This window comes from Sphaerodactylus townsendi, linkage group LG02 (assembly GCF_021028975.2).
Source record: "Sphaerodactylus townsendi isolate TG3544 linkage group LG02, MPM_Stown_v2.3, whole genome shotgun sequence".
Lineage (NCBI taxonomy): Eukaryota > Metazoa > Chordata > Lepidosauria > Squamata > Sphaerodactylidae > Sphaerodactylus > Sphaerodactylus townsendi.
Window position 1 is genome coordinate 160,607,492 of NC_059426.1, and position 22,741 is coordinate 160,630,232.

The 22,741-nt window shown below is 48.2% G+C and overlaps 1 protein-coding gene across 5 annotated transcripts in view; it reads right to left on the reverse strand.

The window, feature by feature from the left end:
* Positions 1-22,741, reverse strand: part of BEGAIN (brain enriched guanylate kinase associated) — a 282,357-nt gene that overhangs the window by 184,991 nt on the left and 74,625 nt on the right. The window contains exon 1 of one of the 5 annotated variants that reach the window (XM_048486197.1): positions 11,097-11,199. The exons of the other annotated variants lie outside the window; for them this stretch is intronic. Coding sequence (XP_048342154.1) covers positions 11,097-11,173 — 77 coding nt within the window. The 5' untranslated portion in view covers positions 11,174-11,199. Of the gene's footprint in view, positions 1-11,096; positions 11,200-22,741 lie in introns of those variants that run through there. 5 annotated transcript variants of the gene reach the window in all.

Sequence of the window (22,741 nt, forward strand, 5' to 3'; positions counted from 1 at the left end):
GAGCCTCATTAAGCCTGGCACTGATGGATGGACTGGCCCACTCTAATGTCACCAACCAGATTAACAATTTGCATGTTCAGCAGCCATCTGACAAAAAAAATCTGGTAGGGAAACGTCTTCTTGCGGCAGGTTTCCCTTTGGCCTCCATAGTATCTAGAACAGGGGTCTGCAACCTGCGGCTCTCCAGATGTTCATGGACTACAAATCCCATCAGCCCCTGCCAACACAGCCAATTGTGGCAGGGGCTGATGAAATCCTGAGGCTATCTGGAGAAGCCACAGGTAATCTAAAGAACTGAAACATGGTGTGAGAGCCACACCATTCTCAGTCCCCCTCCATTATCTTTGGCTGCTAATGACCAGATAGGGTAGGGAACCGCGATGGGATAGCTATTGGAATATCTAGTGGCTCTCCTGAAGAATAATCTACCAGGTATTACGAGATGCCATCAGTGGCGTCAGAGAGGAAAATGGCACCCTCCTTGCAGCATGTCGACTTGGCCCAGGTGGCGCATGCATGTCACACCGAGGCCCAGCCACGCCCCTTCTTCCCAGAAGTGTGGGGGTTATTTTTCTGGGGGGCCCCCATGGGACTCACGCCCCCTGGAAAAATCACCCCACACTTCTGTAGGGGTTTGTGGGAGGCAATAATTCCTTCTTCCAGAAGTGTGGGGGTGATGATTTTCGGGGGGGGCCCTGTAGAAAGTTCTGAGGAGCCCCAGAAAATCACCCTGCAACTCCCAGAGGCGTTTGTCCCTGGATCAATGCTCCATTGGCAGCTATACCACTGGCTGCCATTTTTTTTGAAAGCATCTGTGCATTAACAGTAACATCTAGATTGGCCCCAAGGTTCTCTCTCATCTACAGGCCTCTCCTCCCGCTGACAATTGCAGTGCATCAAATACTTGGGAATTAAATAAGTAACACTCCATTGTGTGCATTACCGGCTCAAGCACTCTCCCTTCTCACACTGGCAGTAACAAACGCTCCGATGATGGTTCGTCAAATTGGATGAGAACACAAAGCGTTCAACAATTGTCAACAGAAGAGCATTTTTCAAAAGTAATTAGTTGAAACAGTGCACTTCATCTTTCCGAGCATTAAGCCAAAGTGGAGATTCCCACAATGATTAACTGATGTGCCACGGTATCAGCAGAACAATTATACTCCATAAAGTCACGGCAGGCAGCTTTCTGTTAACACGCCACTTTGGGCAGCCTTCAGCCAAATCTCCCAGAGTCAGACACAAGCGATTCTGCAAGAGGGTCTCCTCCAAGGAGCAGGTGCAAATGGCATGCAAAATTAGCCCTTCAGAATAACACTTATGATGTACAAAGGAGATTTTTGGCAGGAGGGCAGCCGAAGGTGTAAATTGTACATCCTGCGCTTTTTGTCCAGCCCTTTCTACACAGTTGTAAATTCTAGAGTCTGAAAAACTGTTGCGAATGCTGCTATAAATACTGCCTATTCCAAAAAAGTCTCCTCTGCGTCCCAGTTCTTGAGGATTCCAGATATAACTTCACAGCCACGACCACCACTCTTGTCAACAAACAAGAAATTCATATACAAGTAGAAACTGTCTACGCTGAATGAAGACGGAGAAGAAAATGTGGGTCAATTCTGTCCCTACGGCCCATCCTCAGCTTTCGTCTGAAGTGCACTCTCTGGATCAGTGATTCCATCGTGGTACTGATGGGTATCATCACACCTGCCAAAGGCTTCTCTGGTGCCCCCGTGCTTGCCTCCACCTCATTGGAGCAGCAAACCCCAGAAAGGAATTGATTTCACAGTAGAAGGACTTCCGACTTAACAACTTCCTAGCCTTGTGTGACTGGCCCAAGTACCCCATGGCAGCCATGTTGTCGTGGCACACGTTGCCTGCTCGCAAAAGTCCAGAAGTGCCCACAGGCCAACAAGATCAGGAGACCCCTGGTCTGGATGATGGGAGATGGAGTCTCATGCCTAGTCAGTTTCAGCTATGACAGAAACTTTCCCCCTCAGAGAACTTGCTCCTTTGTTATGACAGAATGGGAGAGGACACAACACAGGGCTTACGTTTTTGGTGGCAGCCCAGTGTTATTTGTGAAGTCCTTCCCTGGAATGCACCAAGACCGATTTTGCACGTTAAAAATGCCCCGTTGTTGGCACGGGGAATGACCCGACACAACGGGGAGTTCCCCACAGCACCAGGCACGCATGCTGTTGCCCCGGCTCTGCCTCACAGCAGTGGCTTTGCTAGAGGACTTTCCAGAACCACAAAGGTTGGGGGCCTTTTGCAATGCCCCTCTGTTGCTCCGGGGGCTTCTGCTGCAGAGAAACCTCCTCAGGAGCAGACCATTTTTCCTTCCTCACTGCTCTGGCCCGCCCCTCCAATGAACAGGTGCCCTCCCCCCTCTTGTAGTAGAATTAAAAACACAAAGGGAAAAACCTTGCAAAAGCAGCAGAAAAACCTTGCAGGAACCTTAGCGTGTGAGAAAGGTGCTGTGTGAGCGGAGGCCCGGCGATTCTCTTGCACACATAAAGAGTTTAGACAGGGGTGGTGGTGGTGGTTAGAGTACCGCGATTCCCTCGCACATGCAAGGATTTTAGATGGGGATGGGTGAGGGCGCCAATTCCCAGTGCCTGTTTTGTGCAGAGTAAACTCAATTGGTGAAAGTGAGCAGGGGGGGAAGGGGGGCGGGTTGTAGAAGACATTGCCGAAGACCTCACGGTGCAAGTGGAGGAATGCCGGAGAGCAGTGCAAAATCAACAGCAGGGGTAAAAGGCCTTGACGGCCTGCGGCTCCTGGATGATAGCTGGCGCGGGCGTTTTTACCATTTTACAAAATCATCCCAAGTCAACAGAACAATCGAGTAATGCACCAGCCCATGTATGGACCAGAACCTCAGAGAGAGAGATTTCTGAAAAAGGAAAGGCGAAAAACTGAAAATTACATTCATTTTTTTTAACAGGTGGGCTAAGACGAAAATAAATCGTTACTCCAGTCTAAGTGCTTTTAAATTTTTTCCACCCTCTGGAAAAAAAAATACAGTAAGGGATGCTCTAAATGATATTTAAGAAGATAATTGAACCATTTGCCTGCATTCCTACAGGTCTCTTGCATCAAAATATCTTCCTCTCTAGTTAAACTATGAACAGTTTGCAGCATAACTATTTCCCCCTTAATGATCTCAAGACACTTTGCTGGCTCAGAGCAATTAATTCTCATGTCAGGCCAGCCTGTAGAGAGGTATCAGCCTCTCCATTATGCCAGATGCGAGTTGGGGAAGGAGAGATAAACACAGTATACAGAGAGCAAACAGAACGTCGAAACCTTCTGATTTGCCAGCATCCTTTGGTATGTGATCACGGAAAAAGCTCAGGGAGATAAAAAAGAAAACACATTTCGTCTGATTCCGTGTTTCAGCCTAATGAGCTACAGGACGTCAATGCCAACATTGTTTTTCAAAAGCCACTATATTTCAGCTGCTGGCTATTCATTACTAAAAACGGTGGCCTTGCCCATTAGTTATATGGCTTATTGACCGCGCCATCCTGAGCACAGAGACATCCTTGTAAGCCCATCAAAGTCAATAGGCTTCCAAGGGTTAATTTCTACTTAGCGTCGCGCTGTGCAACCATTCTGAGCCAACAGGTACCGTCTAAACAAAATAAGCGAGGATGTTTGCAGTTACTAGACTTTTTTTGTGCCTCTGGTCATCAAGTCATGGTGATCTCTGCATAGTCCCAGGTCTGGGGAATTGTCTGAAGTCAAATGGTGCCACAACCTTACTGAAGCTAAGCTAATTTCAAGGTGGTCAGAGTCTGGCTGGGAAATCTCGTGGGATGCTGTCCTTGGTTTCATGGAAGTAAGGCAGGATACATGCAGTTCTTTTACATCCCAGGATGCAATGGGAAGCAAAGCAAAGAGAAAACAGAAGAGAAAGGCAGAAGCTACTGTGGAAGCAATGTCTTCCTTTGCATTTTCATATTTCTCTATTGAAACTGTAACTCACTTTGAACTGAAGGAGAAGGAGAAGAAGAATTTGGATTTATACCCCCTCCTTTTCTCGTGTAAGGAGACTCAAGGTGGCTTATAAGCTCCTTTCCCTTCCTTTCCCCACAACAGACACCTTGTGAGGTAGGTGGGGCTGAGAGAGTTCCAAAGAACTGTGACTAGCAGGAACGTAGGAGTGCTTAAACACAGAGGTGGGATCCAACCAGTTCTCACCACTTCTCTAGAAGTGGTTACTAGTTTTTTCTGAGTGGTTACTAAAGCAACCTCCTGCCCAATAGGGACTGGAGGGGCGTGTGTGCGGCAGCGCCACTGTTTGAATCACACCACCATCGGAATCTGTTATTAAATTTTTTGGATCCCACCACTGCTTAAACACCTCTGGTTCACCAGATAAAGCCTCTGCCACTCAGAAGAAGAAGAAGAAGAGTTGGATTTATATCCCCCCTTTCTCTCCTGCAGGAGACTTAAAGGGGCTTACAAACTCCTTGCCCTTCCCCCCTCACAACAAACCCCCTGTGAGGTAGGTGGGGCTGAGAGAGCTCTGAGAAGCTATGACTAGCCCAAGGTCACCCAGCTGGCATGTGTGGGAGTGTACAGGCTGAATTCCCCAGATAAGCGTCCACAGCTCAGGCGGCAGAGCTGGGAATCAAACCGGTTCCTCCAGATTAGATACACAAGCTCTAAACCTCCTACGCCACTGCTGCTCAGGTAGAGGAGTGGGGAATCAAACCCTGTTCTCCAGATGACAATCCACCTGCTCTTAACTACTACACCATGTACTACACCTACTACACAACAGCAGAATATGTCACAATTACAATTACCCCAGTGTAACAGCCGTTTCAATGACAGTTGTGGACAGTGCAGTCAAGGAATATCTGACTTACGGCAAGCCTGCAGGTTTTCAAGGCAAGAGACAACCAGAGGTGGTTTGAAATTGCCTGCCTCTGCACAGCAATGATGGACTTCATTAGGGGATCTCTCATCCATGGACTAACCAGGACGGTCTACCAGTACTAGCTACCCAGGGAGCAAAGGCTTCCTCTGGGGAAAAGTGTCCTTGGGAGAATGGATCTACTCAGGGGATATGCACAAGGAATCAGGAATGCCCCCTGGGAAGGGACCATTTTCAGTTACCATGGCAACCCCAAGTATTGCCAAAACTCCAGGCATTGCTACTAAATTGATGCAGGTTGCTCCCTCTCCCCCTCAATTCGTTTTTTTAAAAAAAGGATTAAACAGCAATTCCCCAGACCTAACTCATCCAGAAAGGGCAGTCGTAGTTAGCCCTGTAGTACAGATTTGTCTATCCTTACCAGGAGGGGTAATCCTTGGTTATTAGATACAATAATACATAAGTAAACGTCCCTCCCAACATTTGTCTCCTTCTTCAAATAGCCCCTTTGGGTCACACTCGCGACCCATCACACTCTGACTCGGAAGGTCAATAAACGGAGCATAGACCTCCCCTTGATTCTGTCACCTAGCCCTGGTATTCAGAGATTTGCTGTTTCTAAATCTGGAGGTCTCCTTTGGTCACCACGGTTAGTAGCCATGGATGGGCCTCACCTCCAGGAATCCATCCAACCTTCTCTTTTAAGCCATCTAAACTCATAATGGATTCCAGTGGATAAGAACATAAGAACATAAGAAACATAAGGTTACTCACATAGGATTACTCACTAGGTAAAAAAGTACGCCCTCTCGTCTGCCCTAGAACCGTGGTGGCGAACCTTTGGCACTCCAGATGTTATGGACTACAATTCCCATCAACCCCTGCCATGCTGGCAGGGGCTGATGAGTGTAATCCACTGCTTATCTGAATACTCGATCCGCCTACTACCCTAGAACTATAGCCCATCAGCTTCACTGAGAGCTCCTGGGATCTCATATTATAGGAAAATGAGAAAAAGCTGTTACTACTTCTTCCGTCCCGTGGATAATTTTATAAGCCTCCATCATGTTCCCCCTTAGCTGTCTTTTCTCTGGACCGAGAAGCCCCAGACCTCTTCAACCTTTCCTCTTCTCATCTTAAGAAGCAGTTTATTCAGTTGCTGAATAACCACAGAATAAAATTGGCCCCGGGTTATTGACCCTGTCTCTGTAAAAAAAAAAAAAAAATTCTCGGTGACATTCGAAGCTCCCACTGGATTTAATGTTCCATACGTAATTTCCCAATAATGAATTCACGTATCGCTGGAGGCACTGTCTTGCTGAGCAATCTCAGCCGCTCACCTCCAGGATTTCCCTGGACGACTTCCCTCCCTTTCCAAGCTGAACTAATAATCCCATTCATCTCCTGCGCCCGCCCCCCCCCCCCCCCATCAACACCATATTGATTCAAAACTTCGTTAAGTTATAGCTTGAATTAGGACGACCATTCGGGCAGAACAGGCAGATTTAGACCTCTTCCTTTATTGAGAACTCTGAAAGGACGTCTCGAATAAAATGAGGTAACTTAGCTGGTTAAAATAAATGCGGAAAGTCCTGTTGTGAAGCCCCAGAGTGGAAAAGGGGTTTGGATTTATACCCCACCTTCCTCTCTTAAAAGAAGACTTATAAGTGGTTTATAATCCTTCAACCCTCCCCCCCCACCCGAACAGGCACTTTGTGGGGTAGGTGGGACTGAGAGAGTTCTGAGAGAACTGTGACTGGCCCAAGGTCACCCAGCAGGCTTCATGTGGAGGAGCAAGGAAACAAATCCAATTCTCCAGATAAGAGTCCACTGCTCGTGGAAGAATGGGGAACCAAACCTGGTACTCCAGATTAGAGTCGACCTGTTGTTATCTACACCACACTGGCTCACTTCACTGTATCATCTTTTTTCAGCATTGCCAAGGACAAGGCAGCCCCTACACAAAAAAATGCAGAGGTTTCACGGCAAAGGCTAATTTTATTTACAACAGACACGCCAGAGGTTCATGTTTGCTTTGTGGCCCAGCCAGTTCACTACTCACCCAGAGGTGGGATCCAGCAGGTTCTCACAGGTTCCCGAGAGTAGGTTACTGATTATTTGTGTGTGCCGAGAGGGGGTTACTGATTGGTGATTTTGCCATGTGATTTTTGCCTTAGTTATGCCCCTCCTCTTCAGCAGTAGCGCACAGAACTTGAAGCAGTCTAGCAGGAGGTGCACCGGCATGCGTGGCAGCCTGCGCCTGCGTGCATTCGTTTCCCACCCAGGGACCGACGCAGCAGCTGCGTCCTTGCCACAGCCCTGCCCAGGAATGCCCCACCCCCGGAATGCCTGGCCACGCCCCCGTCGTGCCCCGCCCAGCCCCATTGGCGCTACACCACAGTTTGAATCCCACCACCATGGGAACCTGTTACTATAATTTTTGGATCCCACCACTGGACTCACCTCCACCAGCTTTGGGGAGGGGCTGTGGCTCAGTGGGAAAATATCTGCTTGGCGTGCAAAAGTCCCCAGGTTCAATCCATGGCACCTCCAATGAAAATAATCTGGCAGTAGATGATGCAAAAGACCTCCACCTGAGACTCTGGAGAGCTGCTGCCAGCCTGAGTAGACGATACTGATCTTGCTGGGCCAAGCGTCTGAGGCAGTACCAGGCAGCTTCTTGCATGATGGATCAGAGGTGTAGCTGGGCCAGAGTGTGCCCAGTGCGCACGCAGTCTGTGTCCCCCGCCCCCCACGCTTACCTTATTGAATCCAGTGCAGGGTGGAGAAGTGGCCTGTTCCTTTCAGGCTGAAAACAGCCTGGTGGGAACTACCCATGAGACCTTGGGGCTCACAAGGTCTCCTGGGAAATGTAGTTCCCACCAGGCCATTTTCAGCCTGAAGGGAACAGGCCACTTCTCCAGCCTGCACTGGACTCAATAAGGTAAGTGTGGGGGTGGAGTAGGGCCAGTAGACAGGGCATAGAGGCCAAGGTCTTCCCCTGAAGGCCTCTGGGCACTGGGATTCAGAGAGTTATTGCCTCTGAATATGGAAGTTCTTTTTGAACACAGAGTCCAATGCTCCCTAGCCTTATTTCCACTTCACAGGAAGAGGGTGAGCAGTATGTAATGGTTAAAGTCATGGACTGGATTTGGGAAACCCAGGGCTGAACCTTCACATGGCCATGAAGCTCACTAGGTAGCTCTGAGCCTGTCACACTCTCTCGAACCAGCTTACCTCACTGGTTTGCTGTGAGGATAAAATGGAAAGAGAAGTTGATGCCGCTCCTCTTCCCTCTGTCATGTTCGGGAGTCATTGCCTGGCCTCAGAACGGGATGGGCCTCCTCAACTAGAGGACCTGATTCCCTTTGCTACTGGGTCCAGCTCAGCACCACAGATCCTTCTGGGTATCTTCCATCTCAGTCACCTGGCAACTCCTCCCTTGATACTCTTTCTCCCCTTTTCCACCACTCTAAACCACGCCAAACTCCTGATCCATCTTCCTCTTTCCTGCTCTCTTGCTTTCCACTGGGAGGTCTTCCCTTACCAACACTCTTCTGGGCAAGGCTTTCCTGCTGCATCCCCCTGTTCTGCAGCCTGAGTCGCATCTTCTGTGGGGGCTGCCACTCTCACAACCTAGGTCTCATTGGCTGGCTGTGAGGCATCCTTGTGTTGCAAGCCAATGGGCTCTAATTTGGCTGAGGGCATCTCAGCCACAATGTATGGCCGCGTTTGGCCTCACCATGGTGACTCAGTGTCCCCCTAGGACATCCTGGCCAATGCCCTGCTCCATGATGTGGTCACCTGGTGAGAGCAGAGAGCCTCAGAAAGTCCGGGGAAGCCAGGAGGGCCCACAGTGGACAGCGGCTTCCTTGGAAAAAAAGGATGAGATACAAATATTCTGAATCGTGGTCTCCAATGTTCTGCCTGTGGGCACCAATTGGCACATTTTCTGGCGCCCACCAAGGCTTCTAATTGGATGCTTTAAAACATTGATTTAGCAGCAGCTTCCACTGTAGCACGAGGAACTGCACTGTATTATTGAACGGCAGCTATAGCAACCCTTTTTGTGGCTGGCTCTTTCTCCAGCAGCAGCCATTTTGTGGCAGCCATCTTGTTGCTATGCCCTCTTTGCTGCTTCATAATGCCAAGGGTGCGTGCAAGTTCAAAAAGTTTGAGGACCTGTGTTTACTTTTCCCTAAGAGCCATCTACAGTGACTAATTTGTGTGTGTGTGGGGGGGGAGGTTGGGGGGAAGGCTATGTTTACATGGCATTAAAAGATGCAGACCCAGGGTACAAAAGATACAGATCCAGGGTACAGGGTACACTCCCCTGCCTGACCTCAATGCACTCAGATGCTGAAGCACTTTTCTCTGCAGCTCAAACCATTTCTGATATTGGATCTGGATTGGGGGGAAAAGAGTATCCATTAAAGGAGCACAGCAATGTGGGCACAGCAAATTCCACCCCTTGCAAGAGATGGGAGCCTCCCCACAGGGCTACAGCAGCCCACAAAGTGCAAACACTCTGCCCTTAGACCAGGGGTCTGCAACCTGTGGCTCTCCAGATGTTCATGGACTACAATTCCCATCAGCCCCTGCCAGCATGGCCAATTGGGAATTGTAGTCCATGTTTATTGGGAGAAGCTCCCACGGAAGTTCCTGAACCATATAGGCTCAATGCTCGATGCAATCATTCAGCACTACCCTTTACCATGAGTCACAATCTGCCCAGTCCGGGCCTGCTCCAACCATGTCTCCCGCACGCAATATATAGGATCCTTTCCCCATGGATCCCTCCCTCCCTAGGACTGCAATCTGTTCTTTGCCGCTTAGTGTTGTTTCCCAGGGGTGGTCTGATCTGCTCATTCGATACCTGCTGGCTTTTGCATTTCAAGAGGCTGGCGAGTGTGAGTTGTTTTGCTCGGTGAAGGCCGTGATGTCTCTTTCCCATGAGGTGGCCCCTCCTTGGGAACCGGTGCAGAGGGGTGGTGTTGTGTGACGTGAAGAGACATGGAAAGGGAGCATGGTGATGGGTAAGAGTGGGGGCCTGATTCCCTTGGCTACTGGGTCCAGCTCAGCACTGCTCTTGGGAACCGGGCCTTTGGAGAGACCAGCCGCTGAGCGATGTGCCCCCTCTGTTCTCCTGTTCTAAGGGTCCCTTAACATCATTGGGATCCACCATTCCCCCCTCTTCTTCTTTAGGTGGGTTTAAGTAAGGGTTTTTCGTGGGACACTGATTTAGTGTAGCAATCACTGTTTTAATGAAAATCAGTATTTTATAGTTCGTGGAGCTTGAGTTATTAACTTTAGGTATTTATTTATTGGTCAGTTATTTATTTGCTCCTCTTGTTATGCCTCTGTTTTATGATGATTTTATGTATGGTGATTTGTGCTGTACACCACCCAGAGCCCTTTGGGGATAGGGCGGTATATCAAATTAAACAAACAAATCAATAAATGAAAATAATGGTTGTCGCTTTAGCGCAGTGATGGCGAAACTTTTTGAGACTGAGTGCCCAAATGGCAACCCAAACCCCACTCATTTATCGCAAAGTGCCAACCCGGCAATTTAACCTGAATGCTGAAGTTTTAGTTTAGAAAAAAAAACGGTTGGCCCCCTCTTCCTCTGCCCCACCCGCTTGAGCAGGGGCCAGCCTGCTCTAGCCTCCAGCAAGTCCCGCACGCACCGCTCTGTGCCTCTCTAGCATCTATGCCTCCCCTGTGCCCCCCCCCTCGGGCAGCAGCCACCCGGAGCACAGGCATCAGGCCCGCCAGGCGAATCCTCCCTGCTCACTGCGGTGTGCGCACATTGTGCTCAGTGGCGCAGGCCAGCCTAGATGTGTGTGTGTGTGTGGATGGGTGGGTGGGTGGGTGGGGGTGATTTTCCACCCCCCACATGACGAACTCTGTGTGTGCGTGCCCACAGAGAGGGCTCTGAGTGCCACCTCTGGCACCCGTGCCATAGGTTTGCCATCACTGCTTTAGCGCCTAAACCTTAGTCCTGGCAACAGAAGTCTAAATGCCTTTTTTTTTTGATGCCGTTACCAATAAAAGAAATAGTCCGAATGCAAAGTCTCGTTATTGAACAGTCCGGGGGCACAACACCACGTCGGCTGCAGCACAGGCTTTCCAGTGGCAACCACAGGGGCTAAGTGCTGCCTAAATTGTCCCACAGTGGTAGATAATGAGGAAGCAAGCGCACCCCGGGCAGAGTTCCTGCTGCTGCTGCTGCTGCTGCTTGCCGATTCCAGAATCCACCCATGCAGCTCGTTCAGCCATCTATCTTGCTCAGTTTCAGCGAGCCGAGTGGAATGATGTGGGCCGGGCTCCAAGAGCTGCTGCCGTTCAAGGGAAATATTGGCAAAGTCATCAGGGGACAGCGTCGTGACTCATCCGGAGCGCACCTTGTGCATCCAGCATGCAAACATCTAACGAAGAGAAATACGAATCAGGGAGAGCCCATAAAAGCACAGGGGACTCCGAGCTGGACGTGACAGGTCTCCCTGCCTTGCCGATGGCAATCTCGAGATGACGGAGGCACGGAAGCCGAAAAGACGCTGACAATCTCCTGGCACGGGGTTGCGCTCGCCAAATCTCCGTCGAGACAATGTCAGCACGTTAGCAGGGTGGCATTCGCTCAAATGAATATAATAGCATTAAATGGGGCTGCAGAATGAGCCTGTGACCATCTCCACAGGGTTAACTGGGTAATTGTGTTTTCTGCGGGGTCCTTGCTGTGGCCTTTAATTGTGGCTTGTCAGCACAATTTGCAGGCTGCTCGTAATTGCCGAGCTATTTTCTTCCAGAGAGATTATTTTTACATTCACGAGCTCTAATTTCGGCTTCCGAATGAGAACGTTCTAAGAATGGAAGTACTCATCTTTCCCTGAAGATGTAAGATGGGGGAGTAAAAAGAAGAGAGTGAATGGACTCTTCTTAGAAGGATCCCGGGTCTGCACCAATCAGCTCGGAGCTAATTCGCAGAAGAGACACTCAGCGGCACTAAAATAAACACAGAAAATGAGTTTATAGGGGAATGGCGGGGAAGAAGATTTTCTCCCTGGAGCTTGCACGTTGTTACGGAGTTCAGGGATGGGCTGGCTTCCATCTAGCATGGACCACTTTCTTTGCAAGAGAGCCCCCTTGATCCACCAAAGTGCTTTACATACGAAGCCATCTAACACTGAGTCAGAGTACTGATGCATCAAGGTAAGCACTATCTACTCAAATCGACACTACTTTTCCAGGATTTCTGGCGCAGGTCTTTCACACCATTCAAAAACCTGATCTATTTAATTGGAGACACCAGGGATTGAACCTGAGAGTTTCTGAATGCGAAATGGAGGCTCTACCACTGTGGCTGCCTTCTCATCCTTAGTTCTGCACAAGTATCTCCCCACCTCCTCATTCCCCCAGCAGCCACTGAGTCAGTGGCAGAGCTACAAGGGGGAGGGGGTGCGCTGTGCACCGGGCGCATGCCTGGGGGGGTGTGGAAAATCGCCCCAGGCCCCTCCCCCACCCCCATGGTGCCCCCCTGCAGTCCCCCTCCCACACTTATCTTAGTTCCTTTCTTTTTCCTATAACTTTTTCTGGCTGAAAAAAAGGCCTGTTCACAGTACAGGCTTAAAACGGCCTGAGGAACTACAGTTCCCATGAGACCTTGGGGCTCACAAGGTCTCCTGGGAAGTATAGTTCCCATCAGGCTGTTTTTAAGCCTGAACTGTGAACAGACCTTTTTTTCAGCCTGAAAAAAGTTCTAGGAAAAGGAAAGGAACTAAGGTAACTGTTGGTGCCATGGGGGGGGGGGGGACGTGGAAAATATAGACTGCTCACTGGGTGCAGTTTGGCCCAGCTACGCCTCTGCACTGTGTGCATTCAGCAATAAAGGATGAAGTCAGCTCTGCTGCATTCATACGTGACTTCTTTGGGCACCACTCAGAATCTGGAAACCCCACTGCCCTCCTGATGACACCCCACCTTTATTCCCTCCCTCTCCAGTATTTTGGACACAGCTATGGCAGCATCCCAGATGCCAAAGACTCAAGGAAATCGGGGGGGGGGGGGTTGTTTTGTTCCAGAGGACCCAATGTTCTTCATACAGATGGCACACTGAAAACTATATATCCCAGAGATCATAGCACATGTGCTAAGGAATTGCACATTTCCTAGGGACTCTGGCAGCTGAGCTGCTGCTGATGAGGAGAAGGGAAGAGAAAAGATGGTCTGTCTGTTTTCCTATCTCTTTTGCCTTCCACAAGGCACCCACAGATGCCCATGCAAACAGGGAGTTCAAGCTCTTAGAATAATAGAATTATAGAACCATAGAGTTGGAAGAGACCCCAAGGGCCATCAAGTCCAACCAACCCCCTGCACTGCAGAAACACAGAATCAAAGCACTCCTGACAGTTGGTCATTCAGCCTCTCTTTAAAAAGCTCCAAAGAAGGAGACTCCACCACACTGCGAGGTAGTGCATTCCGCTGTCGAACAACCCTTACTGTCAGGAAGTTTTTCCTGATGTTTAGGTGGAATCTCTTTCCCTTCACCTCGAACCCATTACTCCTGGTCCTAGTCTCTGGAGCAGCAGAAAACCAGCCTGCTCCCTCACCAACATGACATCCCTTCAAATATCTAAACAGGGCTATCATGTCACCTCTTAACCTTCTCTTCACCAAACTGAACATCTCCAGCTCCCTAAGTCTCCCCTCGTAGGGCATGGATTCCAGACCTTTTACCATGTTGGTTGCCCTCCTCTGGACCCGTTTGGTTGCTCTTCTTCAGCTGAGTGCATTCTGAGACAGGGAGGTAATATCACAGGAAAGTTGCCAGGTTTCAACTACAGGTGCCTGCTGCCTGCATGCCAATATCTGCTAAAATTCTGAACTGGGTGATGATAAGCTCTGATGAGATCCCCGTGGCCCAGAAACTCTTAACAATTGAGGCACAGCTAATCTGTGTTAAATGAACCTGCAGAGGAACCCTGGCTGAAATGCCTTGTTGGAGGAATTCTTGTCAGATTCCCAGCAACAACTCAGTAGCAAATCGTTCAGCTGTTTATCCTGGCCCCCCACAGATGGAAATGAAGAAAAGATCTACCCCAATGGCCAAAAGCTATGACTCACCGAAGAGACTCGTTTTGAAGCAAAGTTCATACACCGATAGAAATTTCACCCTTGTCAATTTTTTATTGTTTCATATTAACAAAATATTTCAGTAAAAAAGACAAAAAAAATTCACCCTATGCCAGGAAATTCTGTTTGATGAAAGGAAAAGAGGGTGGTATTTTTGTCTTTCAAAAGAAGAACATTTCTCCGTAGCCATTAGCAGGTAGAAGCCTGGCTTTGTTACAAGACAGATGTATTTCTAGAATCTACAAACCCAGTCAGTTATCATGTAGTGCTGTGGTGCTTCTCGTTACCGGGCCCCACTGAGTTTTGCAGATGAGACATGGCATTACAGAGGCCTCAGGTCACATGATAAGAAGACAGAGAGCCACAAGAACCTATTATTAATATGACTACCATCTCATGTATTTCTTATTCTGCCTTCTCCCCAGTGGGGACAGGTGGGTGTGGGAAACATAGTAAATATGACAAAATGCCTTCAGAATAAATTGTTCCATTCATGCTTCTCTAGGTAGGGATGCCAACAGAATTGACCAAACCCAAACCCATGGGTTCTGCACCCTCAAGCCACAGAAATCAGCAGAAGAAGAAGAGTTTGGATTTATATCCCCCCTTTCTCTCCTGTAGGAGACTCAAAGGGGCTTACAATCTCCTTGCCCTTCCCCTCTCACAACAAACACCCTGTGAGGTGGGGTGGCGGGGTGGGGGCTGAGAGAGCTCCGAGAAGCTGTGACTAGCCCAAGGTCACCCAGCTGGCATGTGCGGGAGTGCACAGGCTAATCTGAATTCCCCAGATAAGCCTCCACAGCTCAAGCGGCAGAGCGGGGAATCAAACCTGGTTCCTCCAGATGAGAATCCACCTGCTCTTAACCACTATGCCACTGCTGCTCCTTTTCACTGCTAATGTTTGTGCATTTCAGTGTGGTTCAAAAGCATTACAGGCTTTAAAAGAGACTCAGTGTGGTTTAGAGGTTATAGTATCTGAGCAGGATCCGGGTTTGAAACCCCACTCTGCCATGGAAGCTCATGGGGTAACCTTGAGCCTGTCACATCCTCTTATCATCAGGGTTAACCCTGGGAATTAGTGGGATGGAAGATCTCCAAGAAGTACCAGGGCTGTGATGCAGAGGCAGGCAAAGGTGAATCACCTCTGAATGTCTCTTGCCTTGAAAACCCCACCAGGGGTGGCCACACCGGCCATCATTACATCCTGTGGCAGAGCATTCCACATCCTCATGATCTCCTAACTAGCAATAAAGCCTGTTGTATGACAAAACGTAACAGGCTCTGGAAAACTGAATCATTGCCAATACGCCTTGCACACACTCACATAAACACGGCCTACCCCCTCTACTCACGCACCTGCGCAGCTCTTTAAAAAATGAGTCATCACAAATACACCTTGCCTTATAGAGAGAAATACTTTTTTTTCCTCTTGATTCAGGGGAGAGGGGGAATTGCCGAGTAATTTTAAGAGAACCACTGCTTGTTTCCCTTTGAGTTTCTCTTGACTCCATCTCCCCATCCATCTTTCCCTTTTTTTTCAAAAATTGATACTGAAGAAACTGGAATATGATTGACCGCTTTTTTTTTTTTTGCATAGAGCGCCTTGAACACTAATTCCAATTGAATGAGAAGGCATCCTATGTATGTATGTATGTATGTATGCATGCATGCATGCATTCATGCATTCATTCATTCATTCATTCATTCATTCATTCATTCATTCATTCATTCATTCATTCATTCATTCATTCATTCATTCATTCTATTTTATTTGTTGGACCGTCCATTCCTGAAGGGCTCTGAGAATGTACAGAAAATAAAACCATTAAAAGGATATAATAGAATAATTTAAACTAAAATAATTAATGCCAACCACCGATGCAGGCGAAATGTTAGGAACAAGATCCACCAGACCACATCCACGCAGCCCTGAAAACCCACCACAACCAGAAAAATCTAACATCAGATAGCAACTCGAAGAACCTCCTATCCCCAGGAGGGGACTGGGCACAATACAGGGGCAGCCAGTTATGATGGTACGTGGGGGAAGGCAATCAGTAACCAGCCTCTCCCAAAGCCCGGTGGACCAACTCTGTTTTACAGGCCCTGTAGAACTGTCCAAGGTCCTGGAGGGCCCTGATGGCCGGAGGAGGAGCATTCCACCAGGCAGGGTGTATTCCACCAGGCAGTAAAAGCCCTGGCCCAGGTAGAGGCTAGTTGCATCATTGAGGGGCTGGGGACCACCAGCAAGTTTGCCTCTGCAGATCACAGAAGCTGAGTAGGGACATGAGGGGAGAGACAGTCCCTAAGCTATGAAGGCCCCAGGCAGCAAAGAGCCTTAAAGGTCAAAGCCAACATCTTGAAAGTGATCCGGTATTCCCCTGAGAGCCAGTGCAGTTGGCGCAGAACAGGGGAGATGTGGCCCCTAATAGATTCCCCTGTGAGAAGCCACAGGCTGCCATAGGCTGGACCAGTTTTAATTTTCAGATTAGCCGCAAGGGAAGGCCACATATTTGCAGTTATTAGTCTGGCACTGTGAACTCCGGTACGTTCCGAGATACCTGAGACAGCAGAGGAAGTCCCTCACCATGTTGGAGAAAGGCAATAGTTTACATGGTCACGCAGGTGGCACAGCAGGTGGCTCAAAATACACCAAGAAGTACATTGGAAGTGAAGAAGGGGTGTCTAAATTGATATAAGCCGTACGGATCACGTGGAGATGTGCTGGTTTGTCAACGGGTTATAAGCAAGAGGCTGATAAGACCGGACCTCGAGCTGTAATTACGAAACCTTTAAAAAACATTTAGCTGTGTATCCTATTCTTCTCCTCCTAAAGAGCTCAGTACAGCCCTTCTTATTCTCCCAACAGCCTTGCACGTAACGGCAGGCCTCACGATAGCAGCAACAACAACAAAAGTTAAATTGGAATGAATAGCAGCCAGAACAGAGCAAGTCACTCAGTAACCTCTTCCCCAAAATTCCTTCAAGACACCCACTCTTTCCCAAAATCCCACTCCATCCAGCTCTGGTTTTGTGAGCAGCACACCAGGTAATTAAATTGCAGCTGGTTTTATTTATTATGACGCTTCGTCTGCCTTGGCAGGGAAAGCAAACTGTCAGTGCTTTGGAATTCTCCACCTGCGGAGCTGCATCCTGTATTCTACAATGGTGTATGATTGCAGATCCTCGCATTAAATATTTAGAGGTGTGAAGCTTCCTGAATATTCTACTTCGGCTGGAGCGAGCAGGCATGGCCTGCCCGGTGGCTGGAAAAGTTTTGCCCTGCTTTTTGAGTCCAGGGAAGCAACGGGGGGTGTGTGTGTGTAGGGGTGTGTGTGTCTCCCTATACAGCAGTGGTGGTGAACCTACGGCACGGGTGCCAGAGGTGGCACTCAGAGCCCTCTCTGTGGGCACGTGCAAACAGAGTTGCCCCCCCCCCCACATTTAGGCTGGCCTGAGCCACTGGGCTCGATTATTAGCATTAAACCTAAGACCTAGTTTCGGGGAAGCAGTGTAGGTAACCCTGTTAAGCGCTGTTAAACCCCACTGATTTTCATGCAAAGAACTAAAGCGCGATCCTTCACCTGGGAGTAAGCTCAGTTGCTGGCAATGGGGCTTGCTTCTGGGTTAACCCTCCTAGGGTCGTGATTCACCCGTTGGAAGAGTTGAATGGTTGCTTCAAAGCTAAGCCACCGACTACCACCAAGCTTACTCCCGAGTAACGCATGCCTCGGAGCCAACCGTTTTTTTCTAAACTAAAACCTCAGTATTCAAGTTAAATTGCCATGTTGGCACTTTGTGATAAATAAGTGGATTTTGGGTTGCAGTTTGGGCACTCGGTCTCAAAAAGGTTCGCCATCACTGCTATATGGAAAGGAGGACGCCCCTGCAATCAAGCAGAATAGCCACATGATGTCATTCTTATGCCAAACATTACTTGGGGTGTTGCCAAAGCATTTCCTCTAAACCATGTTTTTTTTAAAAAAAACACCGATTTAACCCAGTTCAGTTGGGGGAATCAGTGGGATAGTGGCAGAGCCATGTAAACATCCTACAGTGAGGGGGTCGGGAGCAAAACTCCACTCCCAAAAAACCACAGGGCAATATGCTGCTGTGTACCAATACAGGGCAATATGCTGCTCCCCCTCCCAGTGTGGTGTTGTGGTTAAGAGCAGGTGGATTCTAATCTGGAGAACCGGGTATGATTCCCCACTCCTCCACCTGAGCGGCAGAGGTTTATCCGGTGAACCGGAGGTGTTTCCGCACCCCTACATTCCTTCTGGGTGACCTTGGGCTAGCCACAGTTCCTTCAGAACTCTCTCCGCCCCACCTACCTCACAGGGTGTCTGTTGTGAGGAGAGAAAGGGAAAGGACCTCGTAAGCCACCTTGAGTCTCCTTACAGGAGAGAAAGGGGAGAGGGGTATAAATCCAAACTTCTCTTCTTTTTCCTTAGCCCTCAAAAGGATTATTGCCTCTTCCCCTGCTGAGCAATGCTGTCATGTTAAAGGGCGGCATGGCAGGCAAGGAGAAGGGAATGGATGAGGCGTCAGGGATTTTGACACAATCACCATCGTGCACAAAAGTGGATGGGGCTAGGTGCAGAGTATGGGGTGTCGAAGTGAGAGGCAAGGGGATAGGGCAGAGCGCTTAATGCCATGCCAGATTGTTTTCCCTCGCTTGCTGCTGTCGTGACTGGGCACAATGTGCTCCCTGAGTAGATGCCGCCTCAGAAGGGTCTCCAGTTGTGTGTGCACATTGTCTAAAACACAGGCCTGGATCCAGTCACGTGCAAGAGAAGCATAGATAGACTTAGCACAGTTCCACTCTCGCAAGATCTTCCGCAACACCCAGTATTTTCCAGTTACATATTAGAGTGAAGAAGAAGAGTTGGATTTATATCCCCCCTTTCTCTCCTGTAGGAGACTCAAAGGGGCTTACAATCTCCTTTCCCTCCCTCCGCCCTCACAACAAACACCCAATGAGGTGGGTGGGGCTGAGAGAGCTCAGAAGAACTGTGACTAGTCCAAGGTCACCCAGCTGGCGTGTGTGGGAGTGCACAGGCTAATCTGAATTCCCCAGATAAGCCTCCACAGCTTAGGCGGCAGAGCGGGGAATCAAACCCGGTTCCTCCAGATTAGAGTACACCTGCTCTTAACCACTATGCCACTGCTGAGTTCCCAGAAATTGGCTGCATGTGCAAGCGCGGAAACACAACTAGGGATACGGCAGGCTTGACTCAATGCCAGCAGTTATCATGGTTTTATGCTTGCACAAGAGCTCTAAGGCAACCAGAAACGCAACGACGTTTCCAGCTCGTGGTATCTAAGGACATCAGGAACCGAGGCCGATCGACAGGAGCGAGTCCAACTCCACAAACGAATTCTGCATGCAAGGCACAAGTAATAAAAACCCAGCCTCCCTGCCGCTCCAGCTGTAAGGAGCTCATTAGACTAGTGTAATGAAACCCAGCATATACTTTCAAACTGCACTTCCAGTTGCGCTTGAAGGACTGGAATTTTCTGCCCTTGCTTTTAGACACGGTTTGGGCTGCTTGCAATCGAGTCAACGATAATTAGTGCTTAAGGACTTTGGGTAAATATACACAGCCAACCTACATAAATGCAGATTGCAATAAGAGCTTTGTGATTAGGAACTCCGGTCTCACTCCCCGGCTTAAAGAACCCGCGCCTCATCCTTGCAAACACAACTCCACGGTGCTGCGCGCATCTAAGGATTATTCACAGTGCAAAGAATGCGGGCTGGCGGGTGTTCCAGCCGTGGCTATGTTTAGAGCAAAACAGCACGCTTCTATTTTGCAGGGAGTTCCCTTGCACTTGAGGCTAGTTTTTGGAACGTTTTCCCATATTCCGCCCCAGATACCTTTCTGGTTGCAAATGCGGCTTTTCAACCAGAAAGACGAGATGAAACGCAGCAGGGCAGTGGCATCTCCTTCGCAGACAAAGAGAATAAAATTATAATACTAAACTCCATGCAAGAGCGAGTGTATGTGTGTTCCTGTCTGCAGGCACACAGTTCTTACGTCAGCTGCTGAGCATCGCCCACACACTATTTATCTCATTGCTTTTTTGCCAACGCTTATGGACAGAAACAGTGCAAAGAAGGAACATCCCTACAGAGGCTGTGGGCTACACTACTATATCTTTGTCCCTCAGTGTAGCTATGCGCCGACTGAGCAGTTTCTACACAGCTTAGCATGCAGTGTTTAAATGCTTACCATTGGTTTCGTCTCTGCTTTATATTTTTGCTTGTATTCACATTTCTGTAAACCAAGCCCTATTGTACCATTCACTGGCTATCCCATCCTATTGACTGACACTATATAGCCCCCCTCGACTCTCAGTAAGAAAGGTGGACTATAGATCACATAAATAAATAAAATAATATTTTTAAAAAGGACACCAACTATGCCCCGTGTTGCATATTAACCTTCCCATCGTGACTGTTAGTCCAGTCAAGTCCTGCTTCACTGATCACAACTGCAAGTCACACAAATGCCAGTTGCCTTAAGCAGGGCCTTTTCACCTGTGGCCCCGAGGCTGTGGAAGAATCTCCTTCTGGAAGAAATGTTCCTTTTTTTCTCGTATTTAGAAAGAGTTGTAAAACTTTGCTCATCCAGTTAGTTTTTAGAGATTGTGCCTTCCCATAGATCGGTGTTCACTTCTTTAAAAATTGTGACTGGCTGATCGGCTTGTGTCCCGTTGCATTTTTTAAACTGTTTTAAACTATTGTTTTATTACCTTCATTGTTGCAAGCTTGCTTAAAAGAGGTGCTTAAAAAGCAGCATATGAATGTGTTAGATAAATAGAGGAGTGCCCATTGTTTCTCCATCGTCCAGGTTTCTCGGTACTAACAGTGCTCCAAAGAAGGATGTAAGCTTTCAAAAATCCAGGTTTCCTTTGTTAGTTACTTCATTGATAACTGATGAAGGGAACTTTGACTCTCAAAAGCTTGTACCCAGGAAATCTTGCTGATCTTCAAGGTGCTACTAGATTTTAATCTTGCTCTTTTATTGCAGACCAACATGGTTACCCACCTGAAACGGCCCCAAACCTGTATATTAATTGGAGAAATGATCACAAAAAAAAAATCTTGAAGTGAAATGGGGTGGTGGTCTTCTCAATGTTCATTCTGGGACAGGGCTGAGGATTATGGGAGTGGGCTAAGAGTCCAAAGAGGATCCAAACAGGGCATTTACACAAGAGTTTCCAAGTAAATGTGACATGAGGCAACTGAGGTAAAAGGCTGGACTTCAACAATTTCCAGGCAGTGCTATTGATTCTGGAGGCTAAAAGTCCTGCTGCTTGGGATGAGTACAGTGATTGTTGGTAGGTCCACAGCCTACTCTCTGAGGAAGTTAACAGCCTGGCCCTGGAACTCTCACTTTGTATCAGCCTGGCCTACATCACAGAGTTGCTGTGAACATAAAGTTGGAGGAGAGGAAGTCATCTGTGCCACCCCAAGTGCCTTGGAGAAACAGGTGAACAGATAAACTCTTGCTACCTTGTTTCTGAACATTAAAAGCCTCCAAATCTTTTCACTTTTCTCCTGAGAAAGATGGTCCAACCCGATAATCATTTTAGTTGCTCTTTTCTGTATTCATCCTAGTTTGAAGATATCTTCTTTAAAGAGGGGTGATCATGACTATTCCTAGCCCTGTGTCCATCAACAGGCAACTGTGCCCAGCTCTGTGAACATCAAATATGTTGGCATGAGGCCTGCCAGTGGGCATCATCAATCTGATTTCCATAACACTTTGCAGTTCAGTCAGTTGATGCCGTAAACCTACCTAAAATCCCAGTTACTTGTGTCCATGGCAGGTTTGCATGCAGATGGTTTTGTCTCACTGCCTTGCTGAGGATTCATTGTACAACAGCTAAAGAATCATAGAGTTGGAAGAGACCACAAGGGCCATCTAGTCCAGCCCCCTTGCCATGCAGGAATACACACTCAAAGCACTCCCAACAGACAGCCATCCAGCCTCTGTTTAAAAACAGCTAAAGAAGGAGACTCGACCACTCTCTGAGGCAGCCTATTCCACTGTCAAACAGCCCTGACAGTCAGGAAGTCCTTCTTGATGTTTAGATGGAATCTCTCTTTTTTGTATCTTGAATCCATTACTCCATGTTATGGTCTCTAGAGCAGCAGAAAACAAGCTTGCTCCATCTACAACATGACATCCCTTCAAATATTTAAACATGGCTATCATGTCACCCTTTAACTGTCTCTTCCCCAGATTTAACACACTTAGCTCCCTACATTATTTCTCATAGGTCATGGATTCCAGACCTTTTACCATTTTGGTCATCTTTCTCTGGACCCGTTCCAGCTTGTCAATATCCTTCTCGAATCGTGGTGCCTAGAACTGGACACAGTACTCCAGGTGAGGTCTGACCAATGCAGAATAGAGCAGTACTATTACATCCCTCGATCTAGAAACTATACTCTTATTGATGCATCCCAAAATTGCATTGGCTTTCTTGGCTGCCGCATCAGACTATTGACTCATGTTTGACTTGTGGTCTACTAAGACTCCCAGATCCTTTTCCCATGTACTGTTGTCAAACTGGTGTCACTCATCCTGTTATCTGTGCATTTCATTTTTTTCTGCTTAGAACATTTATCTCTGTTGAAATTCATTTTGTCAGTTGGGGTCCAGCTCTCTAATCTGTTCAGGTCATTTTGAGTTCTGATCCTGT